General features: G+C 39.6%; 1 protein-coding gene across 6 annotated transcripts in view; it reads left to right on the top strand.

Moving 5' to 3' along the window:
• slc37a1 (solute carrier family 37 member 1) overlaps positions 1-10,863 on the top strand; it is a 50,266-nt gene extending 39,403 nt beyond the window's left edge. For 4 of the 6 annotated variants that reach the window (XR_014593388.1, XM_083921964.1, XM_083921965.1 and 1 more), the window contains 3 exons: positions 3,860-3,957; positions 4,587-4,651; positions 8,083-10,863. Coding sequence is in view for 5 of the 6 variants with exons in the window: in XM_083921964.1 (XP_083778090.1) it covers positions 3,860-3,957; positions 4,587-4,651; positions 8,083-8,098 (179 nt within the window). In the remaining variant the exon portion in view is untranslated. Of the gene's footprint in view, positions 1-3,859; positions 3,958-4,586 lie in introns of all 6 variants that reach the window. The other 2 variants (XM_083921967.1, XM_083921968.1) reach the window with 2 other exon arrangements.
• The last annotated feature ends 1,165 nt before the right edge of the window (positions 10,864-12,028 follow it).

Below are 12,028 nucleotides of genomic sequence, written 5' to 3'. Positions count from 1 at the left end.
TTTGTGCGTCTTGTCCGACTGTTTTTGAATATTTTCATTCGATCAAATCTGCAGTAAACACTCCACCTCCGCGTCACACCAACGTGAACCTTTCGCCGCCATTGTTGTTGTTGTTAAATGTCCGCGAATGGTCCGTCCTTCTATTTTCTATGTCCTAACAGGCGCACATAAATGACGTCAGAACCGGCGTAGGCATCGTGCTCGTGCTCGTTCACGTGCGAGCGCTCATGCTCGTACATGTGCAAACGCGCTCTACAAAAGCCCACCTCTCTCAGGCGGGCCGTGGACGGTCTGCTGGCCGCAGTTGAGCGCGGAGCGGGTGCACTCACATGGCTTAAAGGTACTAGGCTTTAGCTGAAAAACCGGTTTTGGCCGCGGCCAAAAGGACAGTGTGATCACGCTCTTAAAGTAGGAACTAGGGCCCCTAGTGGCCCAATTGAATAGTAAACTGTAAAATCTGGAAGTGGCGATATTTGGTAATTACAACCGGGACCATCGAGTCAGCAAACTGAGGCCCAGGCAATAGTGAAGCCTATTGAAGATAACGTTATAGCAACACTCTGAAATCTGTCATACTGCATTGTTGAACTGATGTGCTTTATTGTGAAATTGCAATCATTGGTTGAGTTTGTAAACAACACTTGAATTAATAACTCTGGTTAATATTAATAATAATAACATTAATAACTGTATTATTAATTTGAAGGTTTGACTTTAAAATGCCCTTGTAAAAACCTCTTAGGTTTAGAACCATTGCTTCCCTTTATTAGAAACTTTAGATTTCTTAAAGTGAACAAGTATAAAAACACTTAACATCCAGACACACTTTAAGAAAGTGCTGTGTAAGCCACAAGAACATATTCAAATAGCAATTGCAATACACACTTGTAAAGTAATTGCAAATACATATTTGATATTGACTCGTATCATAATACTGATACAGTAATTGAATTAGGGATTATTTGACATTCACTGTCACACCTTTGCTTAGGTTTTACCTGAAATGGCATTGCCTCGTGAAGCTGATGTCAGGTGTTTGAATTTGAATTGAAATTTGAAGTTTAGGCATCAAAACTTTCCTTCCTTCCAAACAAATTAGGCATTTAACACCTGTACTAGGGGTGTTCAAAACTAGCTTGCATCCCAGAATAAAGTACAATCATTTCACTTTTCCATTCTCTTTTACCACAACCTTACCCAGCCTATTAGGATCCTCAAATCTAAAAATATTTACACACCTTGATAAGTAAAAATTTGACAAGTTAAAATTAACTAAGTCAAGGTGAAGTAAATAAATAGATCAGAGAAACTACTTAAACAAAGTTTTGCTTTGTTTCTGTGACCTTAAAATAAAACTTCAACAAAATTAGTGCAGACGAAGAAATTAACAAAACACCTGGCAGTTTAACGCCAATCAGTATAACAGACCCCCAAGACCACCTGGAGATAGCCTTGGTAGACCTAACACAGGAGTTGATACCTGGTTATGTAGCCACAATACGTGACACAACAGCTCCTGGCCTGGAGGGAGTCCAGTCTGAACTTTCATGTAAAGCCATAACGACACCACTGGAAGGTAAGGCCCGCGAAGGGATGTTGGCATCCCTGGCTGTGGCATCCCTGGCTGTGGTGTTGTTTTACAAGCTTAAACAGGCTAACCACCTGTTAGAACAGGACACGTGTAGACACAAGTTCCAGGTACTGGAGACCCGAGCCCTCAAAACAGAACTTGAGGAAACAAAGCATTCTTTAATAGAAACCGAAAAACAAGTTTCCGAGCTTGAAGACCAATGTGAGCAATAGCGGGATGAATCCACAGCGGAGAGAAGCGAACTTCAGCTCAAACTGATAGATGAGAATGAAGTGCGCCTTGAGTGGCAAGGAGTCAGTGGACGAGCTAAAAAGGGCAACGGCCCATATTGGAAACCTTGACACTCGTCATGAAAAGATTAAAAAGCAGCCGGAGTAAGCTAAGATCAAGCTGGAAACTTCTGAATTAGCTAGAGAAGCTTTACTCACATGTCATGGAGGAGCTTCAATATGCTGTCGAGGCGGCTCGACAGCAACAGAAAAGAGCAGAGTCTGAGCTTGAAAACCTCAAGCAAAAGACATCCTATCGGGAGCATATCTTTTATCGACAAGACTCCTTAGCTACCGCCCTTCGTGAGGAGGAGGTAGAAACCAAACCCCCTGAGAACATTCCTGAAACACCTTGGCGACATCCTCTGCCGCCCACAGCCTCTGTTTCATATTCTCAAAATGGTTTAAAACCCCTCCAACAAGGTAAGCACTCTCCCTCGCCTCAACCTGCTCCACCATCTAACGTGTATCAGTCTTGCGGTTTCATTGACCCGGTGATTCGTGTCGCAAATCGCGCTGGACCCAGAACAGGTGCCTCATACAACTCGTATGACGCGACCGTTCCACATCCCTTACAGCTCTCAGCTCTAGCCCCTCCTTCACGGACTGGCATAGGGTTGTCTGGTCATATGAGGGGGATTCCTCCCCCTCAGCCTTTCCCACCTACAAATGGTTACCCCATGCGTGGTCCCTCTAAACGAGACCTGGACAAGATGGCCCGCAATGTAAGCCAATTTGAGCCTAAACCAGGTGGCGTACATGGCATTGATTCTTATCTTGAAGATACAGAGTTTTATCTGCGGAAATTCCCCAATGCTTCAGTAGATGACAAAATCTATCTGATTAGGGTGACTTCCAACCAACGTGTCAGCAAGTTCATACAACGACAACCATGTCACGTCAAAGGTGATTATGGTAACCTTGGTCAAACCCACGCCGGGCTTGACCAACGCCTTGACAATCAAACAAGGTAGGCAAGAAACCCCTCAGGAGTACTATGAGCGCCTCCATACGCCGTACTAGAAACGACAATGGAAGAATAATTCCACTTTAAGCAACTTTTCGTCAGGAATCTTCATCCAACGACCAATCATCATCTCGGGCTCATGGCATGTCCGGAAACCCTCAACAGTCAACAGCTACGTTGAAATAAATCCTAAAATCCTAAATTTTAACGAGTCGAGTTAATTCACATTTAATTTGTGTGTGTGTGTAATAGTGTACAAAGTGCACATTCAAAAGCATTGATGATCAGAAATAATATAATTATATAAAAAAAATCCCTGCAACAATATTGCTGTACCATTCGACAACCTAGTATTGACTGAGTTTGTATGCAACCACTTGTAGTACATGCATCACGTACATATCGTACATATTTTATATAAATAAATAAAAGTGACACAGTTATATATATAATAAGGAAAATAATCATTAATAAATAAATAAAACAAAACACCATGATAAACACGTAAATAAAAGAAAATCAGTACGTGATTGAGAGTGGTCCTTATAGGTTTCTCTATATAAATAAAAAAAAGGTTTACCGGCAGAAATATTCTAAATATAGCGTACACTTAATATAAAATGATTTGACACCTACATTTTTTTTTAAATCAGTCAATCTGTTTACCTGCTGCTCTATCCACAGCAGCTTGTGTGTCAGGATTCCTGTCTGCTTCTCCAAACTGGCTAACCATCATCTACTGAGGGGAACACACTGACTGTGGAAAAGACCCTCATACAACCACACTTCAAAATACCCCAAATATCCCTTTAATAGACACAACAATGGAGCTCAGAGGAATTTGGGAATTAAATATGAAATCTCACTCTTATATTTTAATGATCTGCATAGTTTTGTTCATGTTGACATATGTTATATTTCTCTATTCAGTGTTGTGTTTCCATGAATTCTCAAATTCACCTGTCTATTTACCATTAGAATTATTAATCCCCACCAACAAACACATGCTCCTGCTTGTGCCTGTGCTGTCAGGTGCAGCACTGGGCCCCCTGCTGGCTGGGCTGTTGTCTGCAGGCGGCTGGATTCAGGTCTTCTACATGCTGATGACTGCTGACTTCTTTGCTCTGTTGGTGAGTGCTTTAAAATACAATAAACAACACAAGCATGATTACCAAAGTAACAGTTGTAAATGAGTTTTATTGAGTTGTCCTTAAAGCTGCACTAAAAAATGCTGTTATATTGATGTTGGATCAGATGAACCCACAGAAAATGATCACCAGCTCTGCAGTTGCAGCATTAGAGTTATCACGCTGTCATCAGCCAGGTGTTTTCAGCCAAAAGGCTCTGATAAAGCCACTGTACACATCACCCGCTCAGCAGCAAACAGCAGACAGCCGACAGACACAGATAGACACTAGCTGGTGGGCACAGTGGAGCATTTAGCTGCTACAGAGACAGACGTTTCCCTCAGGAGTTGGTGGAGACCAAAGCAGAGCTAACAGAAAGAACATAGGACTGACTTTCATCCGGTGGACACAAACAGAAACTCCAAAAGAATGTTGATGTTGCCAAACAAAACTTAATAAGGGGATGCTATCAAATGTTGTGTGTTCATCTTGTTCTGCTCCCCCAAGTCACCAAAGCTCACTCAGTGCAGCTTTGAATGCAAGTTGGGAGCATCACACAATAGAAATATGTTGAAAAAGGTTAAGAAACTAAAATAAATAAATGAACTAATACTTGGCTTGTGTGTGTGCAGCTGTTGCTCCGGCTCGTGACGAAGGAGCTGACCGCAACTAAATCCCATCCCATCTCCTCTGTAGAGTAAGTCCTGATTTTCTGATTTTCTTTTTATTTGTCTTTGCTCTCCTTTCATTCCTTTAGGGTTTATTTATTTTTTCACAGAATATATTACAGTATGTGCTTACAGTGCTTATAGTGTAAATATACTTTTTTCAATTATATATATTTTGTTATCATTTTTGTTATAATTATTATTATAATTATTGTTAAAATTCTGATTATTTGTAGTGGTAATAAGTAAGTAGTAATAATTCAGTAGTTAATGTAAGTTGATCATAAGTGCTTATTAGCTTATGTAACACATGCCCAAGAACTGGAGAGGCGTCACACAAGGCTCTAAGAGTGTCTGTACTGATGTTACAGGAATATCTGAAACTTATAATAATCTAATATATAAATATAATTATACATAATAATCTAAATTGGGTTATATGACATTTGATGTTTCTCAAATTTAAAGCAAGTTTCAAGTTATTTATTATCACATACACTAAGCAGTCGTTGAAACTCACAAGTAAAAGCAAAATGAGCCCCCCTAATATAATGGTAGGGGAAACACTGATGTGGGGCAGAGCCACAGCGCTCCCCATGTAAATCTGGTCAGATTTGGAGCTGCAGTGAGCTGTTAGACAGCTGTAAGGAGGAGAAATAAATGTGCACGTCATGATGGGTCCAAGGAAAGACACCAGTACACTGACAATACTATTAGTCCTCACCAGGCAGTGTGGAAAAAGTACTCAGATCTTTTACTTATACGTATATAAATAAATACTGTTACAAGTAAAAGTCCTGCATTCAAAATGTTACTTATTTAAAAGTACAAAGTATCGGCGTCAAAATATAATTAAAGTACAAAGAGTAAACGTACACATTATGCAGAATTTCCTGTTTAAGAATATTAGATTATTAGATTATAATAGATTCTTGTACAGTAAATATCTAATGTTGCAGCTGATAAAGGTATGGTTAATTTGTATTGCTCTATAGACTGCTGTGGAGCTTATAATAATATATCCTATTTTATTTGTTGATAATATTGTGCGTTAATAATCTGAATCTGTAGAGTAACTAGTTTCCAAATAAATGTAGCAGAATAAAAAGTACAATATTTCCTCTGAAGTAGTGTAGTGGAGTAGAAGTATAAATGTACCCAACCCCATTTTTACATCAACATGATAAAAACTACATACATCGACAGAAACCATATTTCGGAAAAATTCTTTTGAGGTGTTATTTGAGTTAGTTTGTTTGGCCCATGTTCCATCTACATTATACTGCAGCCAGCCACCAGGGGGTGATACAGATACAAATTAAAATGCAACTACATGGCAACTCAAGCTGTCTTCATTTCCTGTCTTTATTAAGATCGATAGGTCATCGGTAAGGGGTGCACAATTATTTTGGATTTCATGAAAGGTTTTATAAGAAACAACTTCTTATAAGTTTAAAAAAAGAAATCTTCAACAGAGGGTCCTCAGAGTTACTGCAGGGGGGCTGCCAAATTATTGTTTTGTAAAAAGTAAATAAAAACAGAATACAATGATTTGCAAATCTTTTTCAACCTATATTCAGTTGAATACACCAAGGAAAGGAAAGACAAGATATGTAATGTTCAAACTGGTAAATTTTTTTTTTTTTGTTGCAAATATTCACTTATTTTGAATTTGATTCCTGTAACACTTTCCAAAAAAGCTGGGACAGGGGAAACAAAAGACTGGTAAAGTTGAGGAATGCTCCAAAAACTCCTGTTTGGAACATTCCACAGGAGAACAGGTGAGTGTCATGATTGGGTAGAAAAGGAGCATCCCTGAAAGACTCTGTCGTTCACAAGCAAGGATGGGGCCAGGTTCACAACTCTGTGAACAACTGTGTGAGCAAATAGTCCAACAGTTTAAGAATAAGGTTTCTCAACATACAACTGCAAAGAATTTAAGGATTTCATCATCTACAGTCCATAATATCATCCAAAGATTCAGAGAATCTGGAGAAATCTCTGCACGTAAGAACAGCAAGGCTGAAAACCAACACTGACTGTGGCCTTTGATCCGTCAGCATTATAAAACTGACATCATTCTGTAAAGGATATGATATGAACGTGGGTTCAGGAACACTGAGGACAAAACCACTGTCAGTTACCACAGTTCATCTCTACATCTACAAGTGCAAGTTCAAACTCTACCATGCAAAGAGAAAGCCATATATCAACAACACCAGAAACACTGCTGCTTCTCTGGGACGAGCTCGTCTGAGATGGACTGACCCAAAGTGGAAAAGTGTTCTGTGGTCTGAGAGTCCACATTTACAATTGTTTTTGGAAATCATGGACGTCGTGTCCTCTGGGCCAAAGAGGAAAAGGACCATCCAGATTATCAGAGCTAAGTTTAAAGCCAGCATCTGTGACCAGAAACACTGTTGCCTTCTCTGGACCTGAGCTCATACCATAGCTCAGGTCCAGAAAAGGCAACAGTGTTTCTGGATCTGGTTTATATAGGGTTTCATCTTTGCATGGTAGGGTATCATCTTTCATTTATGGATGCAGCGACGAGCTGTGTCCACAGACAATGGTCTCTGGAAGTGTTCCTGAGCCCATGCACTGATGTCAACTACACAATCTGTCTGTTTTTAATGAACATCACCAACATTCAGTTCTGGTTTCCACAGAGTTGTCTTCAGATTCTCTGATTCTTTTAATGATATTATGTACTGTAGACGATGAAATACACAAAACTATTTCCATCATAGTTTTTCACAGAGCGGTGAAGCCCACTAGCCTCGGGAGACCATCCTGATCTTGCAAGCTCCATTCTATTTTACTCGCAGATCAGTCTGGTAACGACCAATGGAGAAAAGCTGTCACTAACTCTTTTTTCTCTGGATCCTTCTGTTGAATATGGACCAGGCTCCTGAAATTGGGCCTTTGATCCGTAAATTTGTGTTACACAAACAGCAAATCTGGTTTACCCACATGTTGTTTACTTTCTGAGCTTTGCCTCCACACTGTTAGTACGTCATGCGCTTCGTTGATCTGATTGGTTGAATTGGCCCGTATGTTGGTGATAGACAGATGGTTTATCCAATCAGTAATATGTCGATATGCTGAGCAGATAAGAATCATGCGAATCAATCCATCTGGTGGAGTCGGGTTAGAAGCCCTCCCCATTTTTACTTCAGAAAGACTGTTTCAACATTTGATATGTTGTCTTTGTGCTAATTTCAATTTAATATCAGGTTTCAATGTTTTAAAAATCATCACATACTGTTTCTATTTACATTTTACAGTGTCACAACTTCTTTGGAAAAAGGGTTTTAATATACTTAGCAAAAAGGTGAAAAAGAAAAGATTGTTCCTTCATGGACAAGTTCAGTTTTCATAGAGCGTATTGCTCCAGACTGTAAAACTTAATGACACCCAACTTATCAATATGATGTTAATGTTTGTCTCTACTTCACAGGTTGAAGGAACACTGAGAACTTTGATTGCACTGCCTCCACGTAGGAACACACACACACACACACACACACACACACACACACACACACACACACACACACACACACACACACGGACACACACACACACACACACACACACACACACACACACACACACACACACACACACACACACACACACACACACACACACACACACACACACACACACACAGTGCATTGAAACCACTTCAAGCCTGAAATGGACTGTGGCTCTGACAGTACACACACAGGCACAAAGTGATGTGCCCACTACAGTAGTTCACTGTAAACAAGACTGCACTTGTGTCCCTGAAGCTGTGGCAGGTGCAGCAGGTCTCAGTCTGGAGAATTCATCACACATACTGTACCTGCACACAGAATGACATCCCTGTCTCTTCCTCTATGGACCTGTTTCCTAAGGCAGCCAATCTGAGCTTGAACATACTACCTGCTCAGTCTACCCAGATGGTTGCAGATAAAACTAGCCTTACTTTGATGTGTGTATTAGTGGTGACTGAAGATATTTATTTTGGATAGCAGTCGTTGAAACAGCATCTTTCACAAATGTATCCTTATGGATCCTACTGTGGTTATCCTTATAAACATGCCAACACCTCCCCTAACAGCTAAAATGATAAATGTGTCAGACATTGTAAGTGGACTCAAAGAAAAAAGCCACTTTACTCTTAAATCAGTATACTTATTTGATTGTTAAAAAATGTTAAGTCTGAGATACCAAACAGTGAGATGGACAGATAAATTGAATGACATGAAACAAAATGCCTGTTCAGCGTTTTGGTCAGACTTGGTGGGATCCATCATGTTGTGAACCAACTGTTATCTGGCAGCTAAACTCCTGTAGCCCCACCACCCTGTGGACTCTCTAATGTCCATGTGACCCTGGTATATTTAGTGGCATGTCTGTGAAATGTAGGGTTTCACCGATTGTGAAATTTGGCCGATAGTCGATACCAATGTTTTTTTGTTGTAAAAGAAATCTTAATTATGAAAAACAACCAAAGTATTTTAAAGAAATTTAACTTTTCATTACTTCATCTTTGAAGGAGAAAAAATATTATTTGAATAATAACTGCTTCATAAGTGGATGAATCCCTAGTGAAATAAGTAGTTCTCATTGTGTGTCACAAAAAAGTGCCCCCTTTCACACATTGACCATGTGGAGTTTCTGATCCTTCTAATGTTATGGAGCAGTCTTTTATGACAGAGTCCTTGATTTTTTTTTTCTCAAAATTTGGATACTGACACACAGCAAGCTAGCCCCATGAAGTTGTATTTGTTGAGTCCACTAGATGGAGCTCTTGGTTTAAAGAAAAGGGCTCAATGAATGGTGATTCAGTGATTTCAGCCCTTTGTTGAACAGAGAGCTCCATCTAGTGGACTCAGAAAATAAAGAAAATGCTTCATGAAGCTGAATGAAGCCTCATTTGCCAATCACTGCCTGCAGTTGTATCTCTGAAGTTTTCAGTCTTGAGATGTGTGCCTCCACCCCAGTGCAAACTTTAAACTTACTGTGGTTCTGACACCTTTGAAAAGTCACATGACATTCAACAGCAACATCTTTCCACAAACAGTGTCCCTTTTGTCTTCAGAGAGATTCAGTTCAACTGTCCAACCTTTCTATTCTGTGGATTATTTAGAATAACAACAACAACGCTGTTTCTGAAAGTGCATTTTTTAATTGAAAGTATGAAATGGTTTGATTGCCTGCAGGCAGAAATCTCCCGGATAAATGAAACCAAAACAGCGGGAAGGGTTCAAATGTTTGTCATTTATGTGAACTGACCTTTCACCTTAATGGAAACACGATTTTGCTTTCAGCTCTCACACTATTGAGCTGTACTTTAAAAAAGTCTGTCAAGTAGCTCTATTGAAAAGAAAGAGCTGAAGAGTCCCACTCTGTGGACAGAGAACCAAGACCACTACAACTCTCCTCTACTGTGGAAGTTGCTGTTTCAGTGCCACCTTTGCCTTACTTAACCAAAGAGATTGTGGGGAACATGTTGTAATTTAAATAAGACACTGATTATTTAAGTCTTTTAAGTTATTCCTGTTGCTTTTGTGGTGGTTTCTGTTTGTTTTCTGAATTTGTTAAGAAATGAAGGCACCAAAGTTGTATTTTTTTATAAAACCTGCAGATAATGATGCATGTTTTTCTGTGGGTGCGTGTGAATCTGAGATGTTATGAATGTAATGTTCTTGTCAAATTAGGTGACTCATTTGTCATATGGATAGACTTTGCAGTGCACTTTCAATACGGAAGGTTAGTTTAACATAGTTGGTCATAGTGACTGAATCTAATCGTCCAGTATCTAATCTTGTAAGCATACAAACCTTATCTATGAAAATCTGAAAACCAACACACAAAAAACTCATGGTATGGGAATTTTTTGCCATTTCTTGAACATTTAGAATTCTGTTAATTTCCTGGCTGCAAACTACTAAGAGTAAAATCCACAAAATGATCTAAATATTGTATTATAAACGCAAACTTGATGGTAGCATTGAGACAGCAGTAAGCCTTCCATAGAACAAGAGCACATGTGTATATTTATTGTCAGTGGTAATTCTAGTACTTGAAACATTGTGTGCCTTTTGTTGTTTGTCTTTTTGCTGGGCAGTTGACTTTTGTAAAGAAATATATTTCCTTTATATGTTTTTTTCTTTGGAAATAAAATAGTTTGGGCATGGTTTACTCCCAAAGCATTCTGGAGAGAAGAATAAACCAATTGTTTTCTTCACTTAACTGTTGTGGTGTCTTGTGTTTGATGGTTCTGTTTGCAGCGTACTCACAGCCTGGCTAAATCGGTCTAATTCATGGCATGGAGTGGCCTTAAGTCTCAGCTGGAGATGGCAGGTGGTAAGCTCCTGACAGACAGAAACCCACTCAGTGACACAGGCAGACAAGATAACACACATGCACACGCACACTCACACTTGCACACTCTCTCAATTCAGTTCAATTCAATTTTATTTACAGTGCCAAATCATAACAAAAGTTATTTCAGGACACTTTACAGAGTAGGTATAGACCACACTATGACTTATTTATGATTCACACAGACCCAACAATTCCCCCGTAGAATACGGTGGCAAGGAAAACCTTCCCTATAACAGACAGGAACGTGGGACAGACCCAGCACTGTGGAGGACGGACATCTGTCTGCACCGGTTGGGGAGGAAGAAAAGGAGAGAGAAGAGACAGACAGATGGATAAAAGACAGAGACAGACACACTTCCAGAGATGCAAGCAACAACAAAAGTAGCAGTAACTATAATGATATCTATAGTATTGTGAATATGACTTATATGTTATGGCAGTATTGTGTAGGACAGACAGGAAATTAGGTGAGAGAGAGAGGGGGGGAGACATGCAGCAAAGGGCCGCAGGTCAGAGTCGAAACCCACGGATGCTGCCTTTAGGACCTTCAGTCTCTTTACATGATACAAACAGAGAGGAGAGAAGCTCAGAGGATCAGGAGCAGGCTTCTCCCTAATACCCCAGGGCTAGGACGTCTCTAAATGCCCTAAATCCAGAATTCACCCTCTTTTTTCACTTTCAGCACCCAGAAGTAAATGTATATGTATGTTGATGTCTTCAGCAACTACTGAAAGTATGCTCGCAGTACAGCAAATATTATGACACATAAGTTACTGACAAAAGAGTAATGTAATGATAGACTCAGGATAGGGAATGATCTTTTGAATTATGTCAGATATTTATCGTGTGGATTTGTCAGTTTGTGCAGATGAACAGAGCTGGTTTAAAATCAGCCAATTATTCCTTAAAACTGAGGCTCTAGCATTAGGATTTAGCCATATGAGTATGTGATTATAATTTAGTTCTGCAGAATAATCCCCAGGGATACATTACATAATGTGTTTTTTGTGTGTTTATATAGTAGC

Source organism: Echiichthys vipera (assembly GCF_963691815.1).
Source record: "Echiichthys vipera genome assembly, chromosome: 10".
NCBI classification, from domain to species: domain Eukaryota; kingdom Metazoa; phylum Chordata; class Actinopteri; order Perciformes; family Trachinidae; genus Echiichthys; species Echiichthys vipera.
This window is presented reverse-complemented; position numbering and strand designations above follow the sequence as displayed.